Genomic DNA, 25737 nt, shown 5'->3' on the forward strand with positions numbered 1-25737 from the left:
AAGTTGAATGAAGAAATGTTGAGAAGAAAGCATCTAATATAGCCTTCAAAACTATACAAATTCTGTATCATCGTAAAATTTTATACCTTAAACAATGTAAGTTAACAGAAAAAAGTCAAATGACAATTTTAATAGACTTGAAAACAGTGTACAAGTATAAAACACTGGTTTTGTATTTCAAAAGTTGGAGGAAGATATCCAGTCATTAACAGTCTACAAAACATATGCCAGTAAGATTACATAAAAGACTATGTACAATATAAAAAGAGCTGAAAACAGTCTTCACTGTAAAAATAATTTAAAACAAATTTTTCAATTTAAAATATCATCTATAGCACAAACACACATCATGCAAATGGTGAACTAAATATACTGCATTCTTTAGTGTAGCCAAATAAATTCAGATTGAGACATCTTTTAGGTAGAGAAATGGCCATTCAGTAAAATTTTTTTCTCTGGCAGTAATGGTCTTAGCTGGGTATTTTATCCTTAAAGAACAGCTATATGTCAAACTTTTTTTATTGTAGTAAATACTAAAACAACATAGGAATACTTTATAATTTGGGAGTAATGTTGGGAAAAGGTGTGGAAAAGAAATGCTTACTGTGCAATTTTATACGAACTTCTTTGAAAGGCTAGAAGCTCCTGCAGCTGAGAAAGTTGATCTCTAGTTTTAAGGCAGGCTAAGCTTTTAAATAAAGACACGTTACAGAAACTAGTTTCATTCATTAACTATTCTATTACAAGCTACATCATGTTCATCTCTGTAATACTAGGCTAGCAGTTTGGTGTTTATTACATCAAATCCTCCCAACAGGAGACATGTACTTACTGGCTGAGTTATAATTGACATCTTATTACTTTGGAACTGTAATCAGAGACCTGTTGCTCTCATTAATGGAAGAGAAAAGCAGCAGTCCAAAACATTACTCTCTCCCCAGTTGAAGTACCATTATTATAGATTCATAAAGGCTTTGCATATTCACACCTTGGCAGTTTAATACTTGTGGAAAAGGATCAATGCAAGCTCTACCACAGTGATTGATTGATAGGTATTTAAACAACAATGGCAAATATTCTCAAGATTAAGGGGACCCAGACAGGCACTATTGTTTCTAAAGCAACTGAAACATTTCCAAAGCATTTATTTGTTTTTCAGGTTACTTTTATGAGCCAATATAGACATTACTACATGTCCACAGGAAGTACAAAAGCCATCTTCATTTGAACAATACAATGTTCCTGATACCCTTAGCACCACGTCTTACTTTAAAAAGCAAAGACAACTGAGTGCTCTCCCACATATTGCTGACTTCCTTCTACTCACATTGCATGTCATGAAATTTTTTAAAAAGTTAGTTAGCTGCCACAAGTTTTGGAAAATGCCAGTGTTTAAAAATAGGTAATTGTGCTAATAAAGAATCAAAAGTTTAGCAGAACAGAGATTTGAGGATTTCAAACCATTCAATGTTACAAAGAAAAGTGTGAAAATACCATTCTTTGGTCTAGATAAGCTGTTCCCTTTACATTAATTTAACATTCCAATGGCTTTTTGAAAACTTTAAAATGTTGAAACTTCACTAGGCAAAAACAAAATTATATATACATATGGATGTATCATACAAATGAACCTTTAAAAGAAAGTCTTGACCAACAGCTGATTTAAGATACTTAGTACCTTTCTTTTAAAAAAAAGAGTTAGTGTTGAGTGTACAAGTACAGAAATAAGGAAGTTAAAAATTACACATGAAAAAACAATCTATTTTACCAGTCTATAAATATTACACCTTTCTGGTTTCCTTGCTCTGTTGAGTTCACAAGTAAACATTCATTTTGACATGCTAAAAGTTCCTAATGCTGGTGGAACAATTCCTGTACCTGGACAATTATTACATTATGATTTGTTTGATGAATAGTTAATGTCCGTTGCTTCCTGTTTCACGGATATAGCTTCATTAACTGCCTCTTGATCACTTCCATCAGCTCCAAATCCAGTTCCTCCAGCTCTCTCATTAACATCAGCATCATCTTCCAAACCATTGTAAAATTCTTCAATCTCACTTTCATCCTCCATGGGTTCTTCTAAACTTGGACTCTGGCACGTTCCACTATCACTATTACTGCCACAAGAGCTAGAGGATAAGATGTCTTCTTCAGAGTCTGAATATACCTCAGCACCATGGAAAATATAACGATTTGGTGGTAAAAACAGATACTGATTACCTGAAATAAAGTAATAAATGAGAAAGAAGTTATTTCCAGTTTTTTAAGACTAACTTGGTCTGACTGGGCAGTCTAGAATAAACATAGGTTCCAGCTCTGCCTTTTACCTAAGTATCATTACTAGAGGCTATTTCTATAGTGTTTTTAAAAAACAAGCTCTCAACTAAGTGGTGGGTGCAAATTTTAGTTCTGCCACTCACCAGCTTTGTAAATTTGGGTGGTTCTCTCTGTGCCTCAATTTCCTTATCTGGAAAATGAAATATTTTCACAACAACCCTAAATATTTTCATACATATTAGTATGAAAAAATGTAGAAAACCATGTGCAATAAAGGTTACTTAACCAACTCCTTTGAACAGATTTGATGAGATGAAGTATCCAGCTCAGCCTGTGTTAGATAACCCAATTCATATTCATTGAATATACCTTCTCTGAAGCACATATTATGCTTTCAAAGCATCTTCATTAAATATTTTCATTTAACTTTGCCTGCCTATTATAAACCTAAAATTAAACTAGTTTGTCAATAACGGCTTCACCACCTATTCAAAGTGTAGTCTGTAGATGCTAGCATCACCTGAGAGTTTGTTATAAATTTAGATTCTCGGGCCCCACCAGCCACCTACTGAATCAGTATTTTTACAAGAGTCCTATACACATTAAAGTGCGAGAAGCACTGATCTAGCACTGGACTTAAACCTTTCTTCCCCAACCCCCTCCCTAATTTGCATTCACAGTATAAGATTTGACCTATGATAATAAGGAGAGATCCCGCTCTCTCCCCTCAGCTTTGGACCCCAGGTCAAGAGCACCTCCTCTGAGATGTTCTTCTCTTAAAAGCATCAGTTTGAGTCTATGAATACTAATAAAGTTTTTAAAAGTCTCAGCTTGGTCAAATTTGGTTTAGCCTCTTGTTTACATTGTGATTTTTAAGAGAATGGGTGGGAACCCTAAACATTAATGATGAAATGTTTTCTACCCTAAAATTCACAAAAACAAGTAGCTTCTAACTTAAGTCTGCGTTTTCACACATAACGTTACAGTTACTGCACTATATCCCAGACCAATTCACAAAAGCCCAACGACTACATAGTTACCTGGCGTGACATGCCATCTACCAAACATACCTAAGTTTCTCTTCAAAATAGCTTTCTAACTTTATTATTCACTATCATGACCCAGTTCTCTGAAACAACCTAATAGATGTGACCATTCTGATCCACAAAACTGATTTCACAATCCACTATTACATCACAAATTAGAGTGTGAAAATCACTTATTTCCTTCTGTTTGAAGGGAATACATAGTATTCTTCAGTTTTCTAAGCCACTAGTATTAATTTTCATGATCAGAGAAAGGGCATCAAGTACTTGTATTCTAGCTGCTAACAGAAAACCCCATCACAGTACTTCTGATACGGCCATCTCCCTTGAATCACACCCACTCAGTCTTTTAAGGGGTCCCAACATGTGGCTGTTCTGTACTTTTCTTTGTAGAGTTTTGGCCTATGCTTCTAAAAATGCTTCATTCTACTCTGGCCCCCCTGAAGAACTGAAAAATCTATTTCTCAGCCCAAGTACCCTGTACCTGTCAGTTTTTGCCCTTTTCTTGGCAACCATAGAGACAGATATAAAGTTTACCTCATATATGTTCTCACTTTCTTTTCAGCTTGACCTCATAACAGAAATAGTGGCAAACTAAAATGAGTCAAGTCTGGTTATTTGGTTTTAACAGCTACAATTTTATACTCTTTATATTGGTTATCTTTATAAATTCTCACAATACTATGAAATGTGTGCTATTTTATTCCCATTTTACAGGTTTGGTTAAGAAACTGAGAGATTAAATGACTTTGCTCAAGGTAGATCTGAGACAACTCAGGTCTAATTCCAAAGCCTTTACCTTTAAGGACTAAATTGGTCGAGTAAAACCGAAGTATAATACCAAAGAGACTGCTCCAGGTTTAATTTTTGTTTCCTGGGGCAAAGAGTTCTGTGTGTTTGATCCATCTGTCAAAAGATATTCAGAGAAAATCTCCAGTGCAAAGAAAATCCCCAGTGCAAAGTCTTCCAGTGCATAAGGAGACTTTGTACATAGTAGAGACTTATATTACCTGACTAAATCAACAGCAATTTTTCTACTTCTGACTCTTGCCACATTTGCAAACATAAGCATTCTAATACACCTTCTCTCATTTTCCCTGGGAAAAACTTCCCCTACTTGTAACTCGCTACTTATTGTTTAAGACCCAAAGTCAGGAGTTAGGTTTTTTGGAAAGCCTTCTATAACCTAAACCCCTCTAAGTAGCATCTACCTTTTTTTAATGTCACCTATTTTTTTAATCACCTATTTTTATAATTATACGCAAACATCAGTAGATCAATTGTTGTATCTCCAGAACTTGCTAAACTGTAGTATGGAAAAGGCGTAAAGGCTTAGTCAACTGAACTAAGATTCATTTACAGCAAATGATTAGAACACTTAATACATTTGTCTAAAATTTGTCAATTTTCACCATGTATAGTAAATGGAGTGGGACTTAATGTTTAAGTCATACAAGACTGTTACATCTACGTTAAAGAGCGCTTTTTTGTGTGTGAGGAGGATTAGCCCTGAGCTAACATCTGTTGCCAATCCTCCTCTTTTTTACTGGGGAAGATTGGCCCTGGGCTAACATCCATGCCCATATTCCTCAACTTTATATGGGACGCTATCACAGCATGGCTTGATGAGCTGGTGCATAGGTCCCCGCCCGGGATTCGAACCTGCAAACCCTGGGCAGTGGAAGCAGAGCGTGCAAACTTAACCACTATGCCACTGGGCCGGCCCCAAGAGCACATGTTTTTTACTTTGATTAAATTAGAATTTTTCACTGTATATACTACTTGGACTTAAATGCTGATTTCCAAAAAAGTGATTTCATCTATATTAATTTAATACTAATTGGTAAAGACTTCCCATGTGTCAAAACAGGGTAGATGCTATTCCTAATATTCAGTGGAGAGGAATCAGAGAGATGTTTTCTAGATCTGAGACAACAAAGCATAGTGGTTAAGAGGACAGGCTCTGAGGATAGACCTGGAATCCCATCTGGCTCTTGCACGTCCTAGGAGTTACCTTGCATGGGATACTTAACCTCTATTGTACTCAGTTTCCCCACCTGTAGCACAGAAGTAATAATAGTTCCTATCTCATGAGATTAAAATAGAATGTATGTAAAGCAGCTAACCCACAATAAGCACCCAAATCTCAGGCATCATTTCTACCAGCTAAAGCTCTCACCAGGCAATGGCAGAGCTCTCAGTACTTCCCAGTTTTCTTCTCAATTTAATGCTTATTCCCTAGAGAAACACAAGGTACAGGGCACACTTTAATTATAAATTAAATACCCTATTTCTTCCCCATGTAAGATACCACTGTTTATCTTTCTCTAGCTTACATTCTCAACTTTACAGTTTCTCTAAACACAATCAACTGTTACATTTAGCTGCATAAAGCTACCCTGCCAAAATGGCTCATTTCTTGCAAATATTTTGTTACAATAATTATACCTTCAAAATGGCTCCACAGCCTTTCTTACCATCAAGCCGTTTACTAATCTGCTCCTTTGCCAGTCTAGCTGGCCAGCACTTTCTCACTGTTTCAGCAACTAAACTTCTTTCATTTTTCTCCCCAGTATCGGAGCCAACATTCTTCAAATCCGGACTTTCCAACTGTTCAGTAACATTTTCAATGCTCCTAGTAGATGTCTGTACTTCCTGTGGTTTTTCTTCTACACAATCTTTTGATTTGGACACATCTGGATCATCAACATTACTCTTTGTTGCTTGGTCTAAAAGTGTGACAATCACTGAAGAATCTGGTGGTGAAGTTCTTTCTGGTGAACTTGAGTCTTCTGAAATATTAAGAGGTGTGGGTGGCAACTCTGACAAATGAGCCAACTCTCTTTGTGTTCGTGGAGGTTTTTCAGTAATTTCTGAAAGCTTTATAGGGTTGCAGCAAAGTTTGGCATATTCACCACCTAATCTATGACACAATTCATTAATTATGACATCACAGTCTCCAAGAAGCTCTACATCAAAATGCAGATGAGGCAAAGGTTCCCTATTAATTAATATCTGAGGCACTTCATGGGGTATGGAACCTAAAAAGAGGGTGAAAAATAAGAGTTAGAAAAAGGAAAGGGAGTTAAGTTAATAAAGCCACAACCAATACACTATGCAAAGGTCTAACGCTCCTAATACGAAAAAAGAAACCCACCACTAGTGCTTAACCAAACCATTACATTTCATCAAGCTATCGAGTAAAAAAATTAGCAGTTAATCATCTTTTATAAAATTTCAGGTTCTGCTCCTGTTACCTGGTTACCTCTGAGCAATCTTCCCAGAATTTCCTACTCTGTACCTCAACTTCCTTGTCTGTATATTGGGGATAATAGCAGTGCTTGTCCACAAAGTTGCAGTGCAGATTAAATGAATTCATGTGTCAGATGCACAGAAGAGTTCTTGACACAGTGAGTTATTCTACTGAAATAGCTCCTGATGAAGAGTGTGAAAATTCATACGAGACTATTCTCCACTATTATATATACCTGTCTACATTTTTTAAAAATTACCTCTGCCTATCCCCAACAAGCTATTCTACTAACTCACAAAAAACTTTTAAGAATTTCTCTGCCTTACCTTTAAAGAGAAAAAATAACTCAAAAAAATAAAGGAGCTTATACATTAAGTTTTCATGTTTTATTTAATTACAAATTGTCCTATATTCTACTTAATAGAATTTCACAGCTATTTAGGAAGACTGAGTTAAACTGCTAAAGCCACCATATGTAGGGTAGGAGCGTTTAACTCCTTGTTTCTTCCAACTGTTTCCTCTGGCTGCCTATTGGATTGCTGCTGTAGGGGGTCTAATGTCATTCCCTGGTTAAGGGTTTGATATTCTCTCCTCTACTCCTTCCCTCACTTTTTAGGGCACACTTGATGCTACTGAATCCCCCCCGGTCTATCTTCCCTCTCCCTTGTTTCCTCACTAGAGGGAGGAAAAAGGTAGTATGAAAGCACGTGTTAAAGAAATATTCCTGAGAGTAATAGGGACTTAAATTGTATTTGAGCATTGTGATACACACAAATACCCTTATGGGTAAAGCAGATCCACATATAATAATTATGACAAGGCATGACTGTTCTTCTTACAAAAACCAATTATTTTGAACTCCCACATTCTGTCATACATGAGTACTTTACACTTCCATCAAGCTATACTTTTGAACTCACTGGACTTGAAATCAATTAAATTTGAAAGATCAACAAGTATAATCTAATAAAGACTAAAAATACATAGATTAAGGACTATTTCCTAGGTGTATGTAAAGTAGTTGAAGCTAACTCCTGCCACATTGAAAACACGTTCTGTTGAAAAGTTTAAGTTGAACTGTTTCCCTTGTCTTAATTTTTCATATACATTAGAATCTAACATTACTTCTGTTTTGACAGTCCTCTCCCTCCACCAAAATGTCAGATTAACCAATCTTCATGCATAAGAATGTCACCTAAAAAATAAAGTTTGGCTCTTCACCACTTTTTAACCAGAAACAGAACAAGATCACTGGGGTCTATTGTACAGACCCACAACTTGGGGCAATATATATACAAATGTTCATTAAAGATCATCACCAACTTACTTGGAATTAGTGCTACCGGTCTTACTTTCAGGGAAGACCCAATAACAATGAGGAGATCAACTTCATCTTTGTCATACTTCATGGCTCTATGAAACTGTTCTGGTAAATTTTCACCAAAAAATACAATCTCTGGTTTCATGATAGCAAGTGGTTCATCAGCTGGGCACCTAGGACATCGAGGAACCACCTGCATGTTCCAGATTTTGGTTGAGGTGGGGAAGAGAAGGGAAAGCCCAAGTTAGAAATACTCAACATTTCCGCACCTCCTAAGAAGGCATTTCAAAATTATCAAAACAGAAAAGCTGTGGGGCCAGCCCCGCGGCTTAGCGGTTAAGTGTGCACGCTCCGCTGCTGGTGGCCCGGGTTCGGACCCCGGGCACGCACAGACGCACCGCTTCTCCGGCCATGCTGAGGCCGTGTCCCACATACAGCAGCTAGAAGAATGTGCAACTATGACCTACAACTATCTACTGGGGCTTTGGGGAAAAAAGGGGAGGAGGATTGGCAATAGATGTCAGCTCGGAGCTGGTCTTCCTCAGCAAAAAAAGAGGAGGATTAGCACAGATGTTGGCTCAGGGCTGATGGTCCACACAAAAAAAAAAAGAAAAAAAGAAAGAAAAGCTGTGGATAAATACCAGGGAAAACTGGATACAACCTAAATGTCAGTGTCAACTGTCAATAACTGGTTAGTTTATTAACATAAAAAGAAATACAATGTTGCTATTATAATATCTATAGACCTACATTTGATATTCAAGAGTCCACTGTATATTAAAAGGAAAAACCAGCGGGGCCGGCCCGGTGGCGCAAGCGGTTAAGTGCGCGCGCTCCGCTGCGGCGGCCCGGGGTTCGCTGGTTCGGATCCCGGGCGCGCACCGACGCACTGCTTGGTAAGCCATGCTGTGGCGGCGTCCCATATAAAGTGGAGGAAGATAGGCACCGATGTTAGCCCAGGGCCGTCTTCCTCAGCAAAAAAAGGAGGAGGATTGGCGGATGTTAGCTCAGGGCTGATCTCCTCACAAAAAAAAAAAAAAAAAAAAAGGAAAAACCAGCATGTATATGTATGTATGCACACACAAGACCTAATTCTCTAAAAAATTTTGTAAGATAATGATTCCATTTTAATATGCTGTCCTCCTCTCATAACTATACAGTCATACGTCACTTAATGACAGGAATATGTTCTGAAAAATTCATTGTTAGGTGATTTCACCATCATGTGAACATCATAAAGTGTACTTACACAAACTTAGACAGCATAGCCTACTAGACACCTAGGCCATATGGTACTAACACGGGACCACAATCATGTATGCGGTCTGTGGTTGACTGAAATGTCATTACGTGGTGCATGACTGTATATGATTAATTATACATGCAGCTAAGCACATAGAATTTATTTCTGGAAGGTTTTTATTCTCTGCCATATTTTCCTGTATATAATTTGATAGTGGGCATACATGAAATACCTTTTACAATAATTTTTTAAATGTTTTAAAGGATTACCACAACTAATTTAAGATTCCAAATCTGAAAGGCACTAAAAAGGGAAAGTAAGGAGAAAAACTAAATATAGCAACACCTCACTTTATGATCTGGGTTTTTATTTAAGGCTTAGATATTAAGGAGCCAATTTCATCATCTTAGAGACATTATGGAGCAATGTTTTCAACTTAAAGTATTGAAAGCTTCTTATGTAATTTCACCAGAATTCCCAATGGTTAACACTCTCTTCCTGGATCTTTCTGTACCACATAAATACTTTCAAAAAAAAAAGGATTTAAATACTTTCAAAAAAAAAAGGATTTGGAGGCAACAGAAGAAACAGATCAGAGACATGCACAATTCCTAAAATATGAGTGATAAATTACCTGATTAAAAATATCTCCTCGTACAGCTTCACAGTCAACTTTGTATTTACAAATCAGGCAAGACGCTGTTGCAAAGGAACCTAAAAACAACCAACATACACATAGGCTTTATTAAAGGAATGTTTTCATTTCTTAAAATACCACAAAGGTTATAAAACAAAGTTTCACACCAGAAAATTTAGTGAATTCCAAAATTTTAAGAGATTCCATGGAAGAATTTGGGTGATGAATAATTAAAATAATTATATAGATAATAAATAAGGAGAGAATCCAATCCTCAATTACTGAGACATTGATATAATGATGCCTCATAAAGCTACTCTTTTCAATAAAATAAACCAACTCCTCCTGGGATAAAACAGTGCAGAATTGGAAATTTACAATTGTATTACCTTAGCTTAACAATTGTTTTAAAAACAGTTTAGATACATAAGAAAATGGTCTGTTCATACTTTAGATTGAAAGTCTTCTAAATTTGTGAAATCTGTACATCTGAACTATCTAGTTTCTTTCGTTCAAAAACTAAAGATGTCATGTTTTTTCATACCTGGCTAATATTACTTTTGTAATCAAAAAGGTTATTTAAAATAATTTAGTGGAATGCAACTGCTACATCTTTTGAAATCCAAAAGCACATTAATATCTGATGTTTTGTACAAACAAGTGTCAAGGCCAAGCTGGTTTCATTTTTTTCTGAATTTATCTATAATTGATCAGGTAACATGATTAAATAATAGGGCTTGATCTCCGTTCCTGGATGCTTAATCTCCATTCCTGGATGGCAGCCTACTTTCTAATCCTAATTTTCCCTATAAAACTAACTAACCAAGTAACAGAAAGCAATTCTGAAGTTTACTAACCATGACATTGAATTATCCTTTGGATGCCTGCAACCTGTTCCAGTGTATCTATGTTCTGAGTATAGTTGCGAAGTAGTTTTCCTTCCTTATCTGACAAGGCTATGAATTTGTGACAGAGAGATGGTTGGAATTGTCCAGGATATATTTCCTATATAATGCAAAAGGCAGAAAAAAGATTAAAGAAATAAGTATAACAGATGTCATATGTTTAGGTTTAACAAAAAAAACTACTGATAATCCCCCATGTATAAATAATCTAAAAAACAATACATGAACATCTCAAAGCATCTAGATGGATGCCACGCACACCTACAAAAGGACTGTTGCTATAATATGTATAAAATTCAGCAATTAGTGAAGTTGGCCCCTTGAAGAAAAGGATAAAGTCGACCCATAAACATCTCTAATAAATGTTAACAGATATTTTAATATAAGTCAGAAGAAATACACGCCTTAGGATAGATCTAATTTTTATTGGCTGTAAATTCAGGTTTGTTTTTTTTTTAAAAGAAGAAGGGGGAAAGTTTAAACTGAAATGAAAGATATCAAAGGTATGGTGACTTCTTTTCTAAAACTAAAAAAAGGCACTGTCAACATAAAAATATTAAAATTTTTTGATTCATCATTTATTACAAATATTAACCTGTTGGAAGTTTAAAGCTAAAGTTTTAATTCCTTACCAAAATTGTTTTCTTTCCACTGCACAGGCACATACTGGTATAGTAATGAGTTGCTCATGAATGCTGAGTTGCTGGATTTTGTGTGTGTGTTTTTCCCCCCAAATAATGCTTCAATGCTGTTTCTTCTTTAAAAACAAAGAATTCAGATATACACATGGCAAAAAGATCAGAGAAAAAGTATCAATTTTGGTCCTCTCAACTTCTGACAGTGTTTCTATTAAATTTCATTTAAGTGACCATGGCAAAGGAAGTTTCTTCTTTACTTTTTTGTTTAAAGTAGTGCTACCAACACTTCCTTACCATTCATTACAGCCTCTAACCTATTACAATGCTAGCAAAAAACTAGACACAACTGCATGTCCATCAATAGGAGACTGGTTGTAGAAATATGGTACATCCATAATAGTGGAGTATGCGGCCATTAAAATGAATGAGGGAGGTCTAGATGCACTGACCTGGAAGATGGTGCATGACATACGTGAAAAAAGCCACTTAGTCACCAGTGTGTATAGTTTTTTTGTTGTTTTGTTATTAAGCAAAAATGGAAATTATATGCACATGTATATAGGTATGTTCATATAACAAAGTCAGGAAGGATACAAACAAGCTATAAACAGCAGCGAGTGGGAACTTTCACTTCTGACATTATACAAAAAAGTTTAATGAGATTATACAATGTTACCGCAAAAAAAATTAAAAGGAAAAAAAGATTAGATGACTTTTAACCTATTTAATATTTCAAATTTAAAAAAACTACAGGGATACCTTTTAGGTAAAAATAATAAGCAAATCTCATTATAACAGCTATCACATACATGTCCATATGCTGCTGAAAATCTGTATTACATAAAAATCCAAAAATTTTGCCTCATTCAAATATCATGAATTTCATGGACAACTTTGCAATTTAAGAAACAGACAATGCATATAGAAAGAAGTAACAAGTGAAGAGCTTATTAAAACTAATGTTTATAGAAAACTGAAACCCACATTGTTTTGGACCATTGGGTTGTGCTATATTAACCACTGCTTTCTCTCCAGGATGCTTTGTTCTAGTACATTTACATTTACCTTTAGAGGATTAATCACAGAATCTTATTAAAGCTCCCTCTGGAAACAGCTGTTAGAATATTTTAACAAGTATCAGAATATGCTAGGCAACAGATAAAATAGGATCTCAAGAAGTAAGGGAAGTGGTAACAGCATACCAAGCGCAGAACAAGAACAAATGACTACCTCCAAAGCAGTGTCGGGGAGCAAGAGTACCAAAACTCCACCGTCTTGGAATGAACTTGTGTGTGCCTTATCACCACCACCGCCCTCCTTTTTAAAGGGGAGGGTACGAAGCACAAAGGTGTGGGATACTAGATTTGGCTCTGCACTCCCTTCATGTTTCCCTTCACGTCCAACCCATAATAGTTCAGCGTAGTTTAAACCTTAAAGTTACGAATCCATTCCTATAGTGGGGATAATTTGTGAAGTTTTTTTTGTTTTATTTTATAAACCTTTCATGTGATAGAACCTAAGTGATTTGAATCTTAACTTGGTCTGTTTTCTTTCAAATATGCAGTGGACCATGTCTAAATCATTGGATTTAAACACTGTGTTCAAACTAAGGGATATAATCTGAAAAAATGAAAAGGAATTACTCTGGAAGGACTGTTTTAACAGAAACTACTCATAAGGCAGGCTCTTAACATGAAAAGTTTGCTAAAAACCAAATGGCTGCAGATACAGCTTTCAGATAAAGTATGGATTAATTCTTCCTGCAACATGCTACCCTGTTCTAAGCAAGACAGGCCATCCCAAATCTGAACATTCTAAATCCTATTCAGGAACCAATCACGTGGGCCCGGAACCAATTGTGTAGTCTGGGCCATTCTGTTACTTCCATAGGGATCCTTATAAATTTGAGTGGAAAGAGAGCTGGGACCAAAGGCTCAAAAACGCTATTAAAAAGACACGTCGTGAGAGGGCCAGCCTGGTGGCGTAGTGGTTGGGTTCACACGCTCCGCTTCGGTGGCCTAGGTTTGCCGGTTCGGATCCTGGGCGTGGACCTGTGCACCGCTCATCAAGCCATGCTGAGGCAGCGTCCCAGAGAGAGCAACCAGAAGGATGTACAACTGTGACATACAATTATCTACTGGGGCTTCAGGGAGAAAAAAAAGAAAAAAGGAGGAAGACTGGCAACAGATGTTAGCTCAGGGCCAACCTTCCTCAAAAAACAAAAACAAAACAAAACACGTTCAGAGCCGGCCCCATGGTGTAATGGTTAAGTCCAGCACACTCCGCTTCAGCAGCCCGAGTTCACAGTTTCGGATCCCTGGCTTGGACGTACACCAATAATCAAGCCATGCTGTGGCGATGACCCACATACAAAACAGAGCAAGACTGGCACAGGTGTTATTAGCTCAGGGCGAGTCTTCCTCAAGCAAAAAAAAAAGAGGAATATTGGCAATGGATGTTAACTCAGAGCAAATCTTCCTCACCAAAAAAAAAAAAAAAAAGATGTTGCTTCCACACAGCTGTGTGCAGAAACATGCAAACAATTCAGTAATTGGCCATAGGCAACCAATGTGGTCAAAACTAAACCTTAGAATTATCTGCCAGAGTGAGTTTTCACGCAGAAATGATGGCTTTCCTCCAGAGATGCTCTCTGCTTGATTTCTTCCCAAAATTTCCAGCAATATGAATGAGACCCCACTCAAAGGCAGGAGTGTTAACTGCAACCCCTCAAAACTAAAAGGGCTCATCAAAGTTCGAGATGCCACTATTTGCTATTATCTACCTCCTTCCTCCCTCAGCACAGAGGGAGGCAATAAGAAGAGTTGGTAGGAAACAAGAACGTAAATTCTCCATGCTGCCAAAGAGAGAAATAAAACTGATCCATCCTGGTAAGGAAAATCCTCATAATCCCTTGTCTGGTTTCATTCATTCCAAAAAACTACACTTGAATAGACTATTCAATATCTTACCTAATCAATACTTACAAATTACAGTTAGTCACCTGACAAAGAAATTCAACTGTTCTAAGTCTGGTTCCCTGAGGAACTCAAAGTTCAGCAAACTTTTCCCACACAGGACACCATATAGTAAATATTTAAGGCTTTGTGGGTCATACAGTCTCTCTCTATATAGTCTCTGTCGCAACCACTCAAATCTTCCATTGTAGTGCAAAAGCAGCCATAGACAATATGCAAATGACTGAGCAAGGCTGTGTCCCAATAAAACTTTATTTATGGTCACTGACAGAATTTCATACAACATTCATATGCCGTGAAATACTGTTCATTTTCCCCATCCATTTAAAAATTCTTAGCTCATATGCTATACAAAAACAGGCAGTGGGGGGCTGGCCCCGTGGCTTAGCAGTTAAGTGCGCACGCTCTGCTACTGGCGGCCCGGGTTCGGATCCCGGGCGCGCACCGATGCACTGCTTCTCCGGCCACACTGAGGCCGCGTCCCACATACAGCAACTAGAAGGATGTGCAACTATGACATACAGCTATCTACTGGGGCTTTGGGGAATAAAAAGGAGGAGGATTGGCAATAGATGTTAGCTCAGGGCCGGTCCTCCTCAGCAAAAAGAGGAGGATTAGCATGGATGTTAGCTCAGGGCTGATCTTCCTCTCACACACACACACAAAAAACCAGGCAGTGGGCCACATTTGGACTAAGGCCGTAGTTAGCCAACCCATGTACTAACCTAACACAAGAGAATTTCAATTAATCAAGCTATTAGTTATCACTTAATGAACTTTTAGTACGTACCAGGCAAAACAGGAGCACTTTTAATATAATGCTGTAGACTAGGCTGAGGGCTGGTTCTTACATTTTAAAGGGGTGTAGAGAAAAACAAAGAATACAGGTCAGAGCTACTATGTGGTCCACAAAGGTCATATTTACTTCCTGGCCATATACAGAAAAGATTTGCTGGCCCTACTGTAGACATATATATCCTCATTTTGCAGATGAAGAAACCAAAGCACAGAAGTAACTTGCCAAAAGTCACAAAAGCCAGTAAGTAGCAGAGCTATCATTCAAACCCAGTTTTGATACCAAAGTGCAGCTCTTAACCACTATGCAATACTGCCTTTTCAATTTTTGATCCCTCAACCTCAAGTTTCTTATTTTTCTTTTAGGCAAGCACCATTTCATTAGGTACCGCAAACTAGTCTAGTAAGACTAATCAAGACTAGTCTAGTAAGTACACTTCATTTTGCACTTCTTCATGGGATTACTGGAGGCTGGAATTCCAATCATCTTCTAACATAAAAACACTCTTCAACATCATGTTCCCACAAATAAGTAAGAAAAGGATCCCAATGGAAAAGAATAGTTAAGAACAAACAGGTGATCCAAAGATATACCATGGCCAGTAGTAAAAAGCAGTCATCCACACAGAACACTAATATGATAATGAAAGATGCTAATTTTTTATATTAATCTGATAGTTTTGACTGCCTTAAAAACAACTCTAGATAGCCATTAATAGGAAACTGATTAAATATAGTTGGTATGACTATAAAACAGTACTATGCAGCCTTTTCTTAAAAATCATGTAGGGGCCGGCCCTGTGGCGTAGTAGTTAAGTGTGCGCGCTCCGCTGCTAGCAGCCTGGGTTCGGATCCCTGGTGCGCACCGATGCACCGCTTGTCAGGCCATGCTGTGGCGGCATCCCACATAAAGTGGAGGAAGATCAGCACGAATGTTAGCTCAGGTCCACTCTTCCTCAGCAAAAAAAGAGGAGGATGGGCAGATGTTAGCACAGGGCTGATCTCACAAAAAAAAAAAAAAAAATGAACACTGAGGGAAAAGCTTAAGGAGAAATTAGTGAGGACAAAGAATGAAGGATAGTATCCAAAAATGGAGGATGGGGAGGGTATATTATATTTTACTAGATTCCTAAAATATTACGTGAATAAGATACTCATAACCTAAAATTTCCTACCAGTTGCTATACTAGGCAGAAAGTTCATCAAGATAGTTTATGACTTTTTTGCTGGTTATGAGAGAAAATCAATTTAATATGAAGCCATGAAAACAGGAAATATTATTGGTGAAATTTAGACATTTTGGAAGGAAAGAATTTCTACACATGTATCAAGCCACTGCTTGTAAATAATTATTGAGAAGAAACTTAGATTTCATTTAGACTGGAAATTCCAAGTAATGGAGAGGTATGTTAAAGAGGTTCCTGGCCAATTAGAGCAGCTTCTCAAACTACTGACATTTTGGGGTGGCTAATTCTTTGCTTTGAGGAGCTCTCCTAAGCGTTGTAGGATATTTAGCAGCATCCCTGGCCTCCTCCCACTAAATGCCATTAGCACCCCTACCCCCAGTCTTGACTCTCAAAAATGTCTCCAGACGTTACCAAACATCCCCTGCAAAATTGCTCCCTGTTTGAGAACCAGGGTATTACAGTGTGCCTGTAAATACCACTTTGAATTCTTTTACACAAAAACACTAAAACACTGGCCCTGGGCTAACATCCGTTCCCATCTTCTTCTACTTTATATGGGACGCCGCCACAGCATGGCTTGCCAAGCGGTGCATCGGTGCACACCCGGGATCCAAACTTGCGAACCCCGGGCCGCCGCAGTACAGGGCGCACACTTAACCGCTTGCGCCACCGGGCCGGCCCCTCAGTATTCATTTTTACATCCAAATTAACTCAGCCTCTCCTACCTATTACTATTAATTTTAAATGCAACTTCAGCAACTAGAAGCTTTCTTTTAGACAGTTCCTAATGTGAGAATTAAAGTACAACAATTCTATACGACTAGCAGTTATAAAGGTTAATTTATTTAGCTCTTACCATAACTTAAATGAAAACTCAGAAAAGTAATTAAGCAAAATTAAATTTATATAAACAAGATTAGAAAAGGCTACACCTTATAAATGATTGACTTTATTTTTTTTCACTTTATTAACTAACAGTAAAAACATGCATAAATTCTTAAAACTTTTAGAGAAGTGGAAAATGCTACCCCTCCAACCTTTTCTTCTCCCAGGTGGTATAAAATCTGTACACAGTGGTTAAGAACAGTAACTCATTAACAGTGTACCATTTTTACTGTAATTCACATATTTTCCCTTATGCACTGTCTAGATTTCTATTAAGTGCATTTTTAAAAGTTCTTATAGTTTATCAGAGTAATTCTGAATTGCTTCTACAGATTTTTACATGTCAAAGCTGGTCTAAGCTAAAAATGAATACCCAGTTTGTTCATTAGATAACTAAGGTTACAGTCTTTCTCAACCTTGCTATTCCTATTCTCAGTTACCACACTTTTTCCAAGCGTCAGGTTACTCCTTTACCAGGCAATTTAATATATACTTAATAGGAAAAAATGCTGACAAGTTGGTTTGGGCAACATAATTTGGCTTCCTCTCAGAACACAGAATTTACAGCAAAAATCTTGTGAGCATTATATAAATGCACTAATGAATCAAGTTTTTATAATCAGATATAAGATTAAAATAATAATTTCTAGTTACCTGCTGGCCTTCTAAAAGTGTTCATTTCTGCTAACTAGAGCTATTAGAATGCCAGTGTCCTAGGTCCAATTCAAGAACCCTATAACGTATCACCCGTCTTCAAAATCATGCAGTAGTACCATGAGCAGCACTATGTTAAAACAGTAAATCTTCACTAATTCATAATCTTGTAATTAAGAAAAATAAAAAGAAACTAACTTTATACTCTTTATTCAATTCAGTTTGAACCAGATGTCTGTTCTAAAGCTTAAATAACCATCATTACTGCTGATACATGAAGTGTTCAAAATTTTTATGTTTCAGATTGATTTTTGGAAAGATTAAAAATTCTCTTAGTAGCCTGAAAATTTTTCCAATTTAGTTTTCAGTTTTAGCAATTAAATCATATCCAAGAAATTTTAATATAATTTCCCCATTTTACTCTAATTCCTATTTATAACCACAGTTGGATGAAACAAAGTATTTCTTTAAAGATAGTCAGACAGTTTAAACTAACACCATTTATTGTGAATTTGCAGAGCTTTTCGTATAGTTACATAAATAGACCACATGATTTGAAAGTAGCTGAGGTTACCCTTTAATTAAAATTCAGGTTCATCTAATTTCTAGATTCACTAAAAAATAGTCACTAATACAAAAAGACCTTTTCAAATATACTGAAGTTTAGTAATAACAATTTCTTTCCACAAGAATAAACTCTAGGAAAAAAAATAAAAGTTTTCTGAGTAAAATCTCTTGGGAATGGTATAATATAGTATCAAACTATACTCTAGAGCAGAGCTGCCCAAAAGAAATATGTGAGCCATGTATGTAATTTTAAATTTTCTAGCAACCACATTAAAAGCATGAAATTTTCATAATTTATAACCTGTTATCAAAAGTATTATTTTCACATATAATCAATATTTGTTAATATATAATAAATAAAATTAATAATATTTCTATTTTTCCTATACTAGGTTTCCAAATTCTGGTGTGTCTTCCACACTTACATTATATATCTCATTACATTTAAGTACTCAACAGCCCCATGTGGCTAGTGGCTCCTGAACTAGACAGCGCAGCTCTAGAGACTCTAGACCAGAAAAGAGCAACCTTAACTAAAATGCAACCTAAGAATCTTCTCCACTCCCTAATTACAAATTTTTCAGGCACGTCCTCATGTGTTAAAACCTGGCTACTGTAATACATACCAAAGCAGATGTTATAATCTTTATGACCCATAAAAAATAGTAAAAATCAAAACAATGATGTTACTTTTATATGGTCTTCTAACCTCTAAAAAGGCCTGGACAAATGTAAAAGCCATTACTGAAGTGCAAATTGCAAAAAAGTGAAATAGCCTCTTCTTTGAAAATAAGATCAGTCCTAAAATGAAGAAGAGTAAATGACAGTCCCTTTCAGGAAGAAGGGAATTCTGACTGATATGACTTTATTTCAGTGGTCTTACTCCACGACAGTACTAGTACCCAATTTTCTAGTAGTAAGCTTTAGAAGTCTGAATGTGAACAAAATATTTTTTCATGAGCAGAGGCCAAAGGGACAAATAGAAGAGTTCATAGTACCTTTGCAAACTTGAAGAATGGTCTTGGATCTTTTCTGAAATATTCAATATCAAACATTGCTTGAGGATCTGGAAGGTCTGGGAAGTCTACTGCAAGGCGAGCATAAATACCGTCTCTTGACCTGAAGTCAGGTATTCCACAAGAAACAGAAACCTGAAATATGCATGGCATAATTTATATAATTAAATCTTCTACCTCTACCTTTATAATTACTAGTTCTTTTATCATACCTTCAGGGAACAGTTAAAAAATATTTTAGTTTGAAACTTCTTTTGGGGAAGAGATATACTGCCCCACTATAATTTCAAATAGAAATAAAACACCCCAAAAACAGTATAATTAAATCCACCACATATTCCATTCATAAGGGGGCAAAGAAGTTTAAGTCAGGCTAATTTTAAACCTTTAAGCATTTAACCAACAAATTAAAGCAACTGCAATTTGAGAAGATGATAAACTATTTCAAGTTATTTTAACTATAAAGCAGGCAAGAATTTCTATCATAGTCAAGTACTTCCAAAGAAATCTCTCATCTGGTCAGGGTTCTAGTACTTCAAGAATACTAAATTTCTGTATTTACTTTAAAAACTATGTTGGGGCCGCCCCATGGCTTAGCGGTTAAGTGCGCGCGCTCCACTACTGGCGGCCCGGAGTTCGGATCCCAGGCGCGCACCAATGCACCGCTTCTGGGGTCATGCTGAGGCCTCGTCCCACATGCAGCAACTAGAAGGATGTGCAACTATGACGTGCAACTGTCTACTGGGGCTTTGGGGGAGAAAAGGAGGACTGGCAATAGCTGTTAGCGCAGAGCTGGTCTTCCTCAGCAAAAACAGGAGGATTAGCATTGATGTTAGCACAGGGCTGATCTTCCTCACAAAAATAAATAAATAAATAAAAATAAAAACTATGTTGTAAAGTATTTCAGTTCTTAATTTTTAAGACTAGATTTAAACACTATGCTTTCTCTACAAATAAACCACGACATTTCAAATGGTGATTTCAGAAGTTATCTTTTTGTTTCACAATTTTACCAGAGCTGACTCCACTTTGACCTCAGAGTAAAACAAATTTGTCTAAATCACATCCGGGAGCAAAGCACAACTATTCTTTTCTTTTTTTTTTTTTTTATAATTTTATTTATTTATTTTTCCCCCAAAGCCCCAGTAGATAGCTGTATGTCATAGCTGCACATCCTTCTAGTTGCTGTATGTGGGAAGCGACCTCAGCATGGCCGGAGAAGTGGTGCGTCAGTGCACACCTGGGATCCGAACCCGGGCCGCCAGTAGCGGAGCGTGCACACTTAACTGCTAAGCCACGGGGCCGGCCCTTAGCACAACTATTCTTGATGAGCATTTAAGATTAAATAATACTATCCCTTAACTCAAAAGGGCAGAAAGCAGAACTGAATTCTACTCCAGCAGCTGCCCTGGTCACTAACACACAATACGCAATAGCCTTAGGTAGCTAGTTAACTGCAATCCTAAAGTGGGGCAAATGAAAAATGTCAAGCCACCACAATCACCTTAATTTAAAAGGGAGGGGAAGTAGGGATCTACCAATACTAAGTTCTTTACTTGTGAATACCAATTAGGTTCCTGGTTTTCCCATGAAGATCCAACAAATACCCAATTTCTGCATCAGACCCTGACACTTGAATGCAAGCAGAATTCCCTGCATCTCCTTTAGGGACTGTGGTATAATGTAGGTAAAAATCTTACCTTAATTCCACTTACCTGCTGTGCTAATAAATAAAAAGCAAACCTTTTTTACGGTTGTTAGGTTTTTTAAAAAACTGGACCAATTTAGCAACTGCTGCTGCACTCACTTTTTAGCAGTTTCCAAACACAAATGCCCATTATCATGTAAGGATAAATTCTTCTACCCCAGAAAAATGTTTAACTGGAAAAGGTATAAGAAAAACATATGCCACCTCCCCCTTTTACTAGTGTTTTATACATCTTACATACCCCAGCTCCGGTTAGAACTATTATTTTCTTGCACTCTTGCAGTAATTTCACAGCATCTTCAATTGTATTAATATCTTTTCTTTTTTTCCTTTTTGGTGGTTCTGAAAGGATATTAATAACAATCTGCCACAGTGTCATATCATCCAATTCAGGTGGAGGAATTGTCTCTGGTAGTAAATCTTTAAGAATCGTTCGAGGATCTGTGCCAATCATGAGATGTTGCTGAACAAAAGTATATGGACCTATATTAAGAAGGAAAAGAATTAGATCAAATCCACTTCCAAGTAATTAAAAATCTCATTTATTTTCTGAAGTAATGAATTAGCAATCCTTAAGGTTTTTTGAAAAGTAAGAAAATGCAATATAAAGGTATTTCATTCTCACGACATCTTCAGAGCTAACGCTATACACCAATGAATTGGGGAGGAGATCAAATAAACAGTTGGGCCTGTCCATTGAGCTATAAAATACCAAGTATGTATTTTGAGAGTCTAACTACTAGAATTAAATTTCTACAGTTAAAATCTAGAAAAATACACCATAATTAATAACAGAGGTATGTACAAAAGGATTCTACAAATCAATATAGGAAACATCTTACCAGTCCCAAAAGCCCATACTATTTATCATTAAAGACCAAAAAAAAAAAAATATACATATCTTTTTAAATTTTTCTGGTAATAATCTTCAGTTTGATCTTAACCAATCTTCCAAAATGACACACACCACTCTGATATTTTTTACCCTGAAATTTCTTAGATCAGTTTCCTAGGTTTAGTCAAGGCATTTTTGAAAGAATGAGAGCTCATTAAGAAAAAGATTACTTTTGAGATGATCATGTTATAACTTTGGTATAAAAATCTGATAGTGTTTTCTACTTCAAAATACTTTCCCATTTCATCTACATACTTAATAAATATTTACTGAGCACAAACTATGTGTCAGGCACTTTTCTAGGCACTGACAAAACAGTGTACCAATCAGTCAAAAATCCTGCCCCCATGGGGCTTATACTCTAGTACAGGAAACAAGACAATAAAAAAAGTTAAGTGTTGGGCCGGCCCTGGGGCTTAGCGGTTAAGTGCGCGGGCTCCGCTACTGGCGGCCGGGGTTCAGATCCTGGGCGCACACGGACACACCGTTTCTCTGGCCATGCTGAGGCCGGGTCCCACATACAGCAACTAGAAGGATGTGCAGCTATAACATACAACTATCCCCTGGGGCTTTGGGGGAAAAATAAATAAATAAAATTTAAAAAAAAAAGTGTTAAGAAAAATTAAAGAAGAGATATGAAGTGAGGGAGCAAGATACTCTTAATGGGAGGAAGAGCATTCCACACAGAAGGTATGAGTGAAAAGGGCTCGAGGTGTGAGAGAGACCTGGTTGAGAAATACCAGATGCCAGCTTCCGTGGGCCTGAGCTGCTACAAACAAAAACAGAACAAAGCACTAGACTTTCCCTAGAAACATAAGCTGACATTAAATCTCAGCAAGCACTTAAGAACCTCATCACTAGGTTATAAGGGGGCAGAGAATTACACTTTCAGTTGGCATAAAACAAAAATACAAAGAAAAAAACATTTATTCTCTAAAGCTGTGAAACCATACCTATCCGCGGCCTTGGAGTCCAGTCACTAGAGCTTGCATGTGAGGCTCTATCATCCTCATCGCTTTCACAAGAATGAAAACCGTTGGTGATTATTTCATCACCAAACAGAAGATCATCTGCAAAAGAAACCAAAAGTAACTCAAGGTTGCTTAAACAATCTACATCTAAAATGTACGAAGATCTACAATGCAAAGATTTTCTTTCTGGTTTTTGTTGGTGAGGAAGATTGGCCCTGAGCTAACATTGGTAGGCATCTTGCTTCTATTTTGTGTATGTCATGCCGCCACAGCACCACTTGATGAGCCGTGCATAGGTCCGCGCCCGGGATCTAAACCTGCGAACCCCAGGCCGCACAACTGGAGTGCGCGAACTTAACCACTAAGCCACCACGCCCACTCCTGAATAAAGCACGTAACATTTATACAGCCCGTGTAAAGAATGCCTACTGGGTTAGCTTTCACCGTTCACAGGAGCAGTATATCCTCATTTTTAGCGCTTCTTCCCAGAATCTAAAAGTTTCAGTTCGTCAAAATTTAAATAAATTGGGTCTACCTAATCAAAACACAAAAAGTAGTAACCTAGTTAGATTGACTTTATCGATCACAAAGAATGGAGTTCATGAAACTTGTCACACAAAAATTCACCAAAAAAGTCGTTCAAATGAAGTACAGCAATTTGCACTTCTCTTACATAATACTAAGTATACAATGATATCTTTGCATTATTCGTTTCCCCTATTAAAGTGTGTTTCTTGAAATCAGGAGTCGTTTTACTAATCCAGTTCCTAATGCACACGTTGTTACCTTTACAGATGGTCAAATGGTCCACTGATTGGATTTGATACAAATACTGATAAACACAGGGCAGAAACTCCTCAGATGGAAAATAAGAAACCTTCAAAGATGACATGACATATACAACTAACAACCGCTTGCGTATGCCAGAAAAAATGTCAATTCGTGTTTCAAGGTTACATATACACACACAAAAAGATTATACTTAATCTAAAAACCATTATAAGAACATGATTAGAGGAGAAATACTATGCATATAAAGTGCTCTACAAGTACTATCACTCCTATGCCCACTATTAATTGCACCACAGAAGGGTAATGTCTTTACGTAACGTCTTTATACTCTTCAAATTTTGCAGGTTATGACTTTAGAAATAGCTTTGCTGTTTAAAATTTAAGCTAGCTCAAAAATAAAGACCAACTGCACAGTCACCAATTGTCAAAAGTCACCAATTGCACAGGTGTCAGTTTGCAAAGACGACTGCAAAAGGTCGATGCAAAAGTTGCAGATTTAATTGTGCTGGGGGGGGGCGGGGGGTGGGAAGCAAAAGATGTCTAACAAAAGCAATATGTTATAAGAGTAGGAGGAGAGAGAAACATTTTAAAACCAACTGCAAGAGCTTCCCGGTCCGGCGGCTGCGCAAAGCGCGAAGCCCGGGCGGGCGGCGGACAGAGGGAAGGCGGGAGGAGAGGGAGGGAGCGAGTCCGCGGGCCGCTCGCGCAGCCAAGCCAGCAGCAGCCGGGCCAGCAGCACCGGAGGCGCGCAGCTCAGGAGGGCCGTGGTTGGGAGGGGCACGCCACAGAGCCAGCCCTGAGCCCCCAGCCCGCACCAGGGAACCCCCCCCCCACCGACCCCACCCCAGGAGGGGCCCCGGGAGAGGGAGGAGGGGATGCGCAGTCCCGGCCGCCCGCGCCCTGCGCACCTCGGTACCCAATCGCCGCCGCCGCCGCCGTCGCCTCTTCCTCCTCCTCGCCTTCGTCGTCGCCTTCGTCGTCGCCTTCGTTGTCGTCGTCGTCGTCGTCGAAGTCGTCGGCCGCTGGCGGCTCCCGGGATAGGCCCTGTAGGCCCGGCCCATTGTCTCCTCTGGCCGCCGCCGCCGCCTGGGCCTCCCGCTCCCCGCCCGCCACCGCCGCTGCCGGGCAGCTCCCGGCCGCCGCCGGCACCTCACGCTCGGGGGCCGCCCCACCAGGCTCGCCCGGGCTCCGCCCGAGGCCGGGGCCGTCTCTCCGCGGCCTCTTGCGGAGCGGCTCCCCGGCGGGTGGCGACGCGGCCTCCCTCTCGGCCGCCACAGCCGAGGGGGAGCCGCCGGACTGAAGGGCGAGCGCCGCCTCGTCCGCCATCTTCCAAACTGCCTCTCTGGCCCACCTCCGTCGCCTCCTCTGCTCCCGCTCGACTCGCGGCACTGGCGCCCCCGCGGCTCCGGCTGCGGGAGATTTAAACCCCGTCACGTGACCCGGCCCTCCCCGCCCCCGCCGCTCCCGCCACCCACGCGGGCTGGACCACAACACGGCGGGTCACGTGGCTGGCGAAGGCGGCGTGGGCCCGGAGGAAACGCACCTTGGGCGGTGCCGCCCCACCCCTTGGCGGCAGGCGCTCGGTGCTGCCAAACTCACCCCTTTCTCAACTTCTCTTTCGAACTGTCGTTAAATCGCTGCCGCCAGGCTGGCTCAAGCTTTGATTCACAGTGCGAGTTTCCACTTCTGCCTTAAGTGCACACCTTGCTTGCTTTAGTCTTTTCAAGATTTAAGCTAAGGGTTAAAACTTAGTTCCTGAGAGGCGAGAAGGAATGAAGCTGGCCAAGGCTTAGCTCCCGGACGGAGGCTGGATGGTGGGTCTGTTTTGTTAACAGGTGTGAGTAGAGGCGAAAGGACACAGCTCACTCCTCACACCATTCTGACAGCTCCTCTTGGCTCCTTTTTCTCTTTGCTTCTCTCCTAAGCCGATTGCTTTTTCCCCCTCTCTCCATCAGTTGTAGGGTGATGT

At 38.7% G+C, this 25737-nt stretch overlaps 1 protein-coding gene across 3 annotated transcripts; it reads right to left on the reverse strand.

Moving 5' to 3' along the window:
* Positions 1–115: 115 nt before the first annotated feature.
* On the reverse strand, positions 116–25175 carry SIRT1 (sirtuin 1). 3 transcript variants are annotated; one of them, XM_058543351.1, is made up of 9 exons: positions 24677–25172; positions 22959–23075; positions 21352–21593; positions 19385–19537; positions 10638–10785; positions 9778–9857; positions 7907–8093; positions 5804–6367; positions 116–2223 (listed from the first exon to the last, which is right to left on the reverse strand). In XM_058543351.1, the coding sequence occupies exons 1-9, from the start codon at positions 25092–25094 to the stop codon at positions 1895–1897; spliced, it is 2238 nt and encodes a 745-aa protein (XP_058399334.1). In that variant the 5' UTR covers positions 25095–25172; the 3' UTR covers positions 116–1894. The 3 variants fall into 3 exon arrangements, with proteins under 3 accessions (XP_058399334.1, XP_058399337.1, XP_058399336.1); XM_058543353.1 differs by having other exon boundaries at positions 1989–2223; positions 5775–6367; positions 24677–25175; XM_058543354.1 differs by lacking the exons at positions 19385–19537; positions 21352–21593; positions 22959–23075; positions 24677–25172 and adding an exon at positions 11318–11425.
* Between the last annotated feature and the right edge of the window lie 562 nt (positions 25176–25737).

This window comes from Diceros bicornis, chromosome 6 (genome assembly GCF_020826845.1).
Source record: "Diceros bicornis minor isolate mBicDic1 chromosome 6, mDicBic1.mat.cur, whole genome shotgun sequence".
NCBI classification, from domain to species: domain Eukaryota; kingdom Metazoa; phylum Chordata; class Mammalia; order Perissodactyla; family Rhinocerotidae; genus Diceros; species Diceros bicornis.

Excerpts from the sequence above, each read along its gene's own strand:
- SIRT1 (XM_058543351.1), bottom strand. The coding sequence starts at position 25,094 with ATGGCGGACGAGGCGGCGCTCGCCCTTCAGTCCGGCGGCTCCCCCTCG. Across the intron at positions 23,076-24,676 it reads GGCGGCGATTGGGTACCGAG|ATGATCTTCTGTTTGGTGAT; the intron begins GTGCGCAGGGCG and ends TTTCTTTTGCAG. Across the intron at positions 2,224-5,803 it reads GATTAGTAAACGGCTTGATG|GTAATCAGTATCTGTTTTTA; the intron begins GTAAGAAAGGCT and ends ACTTTATTTCAG.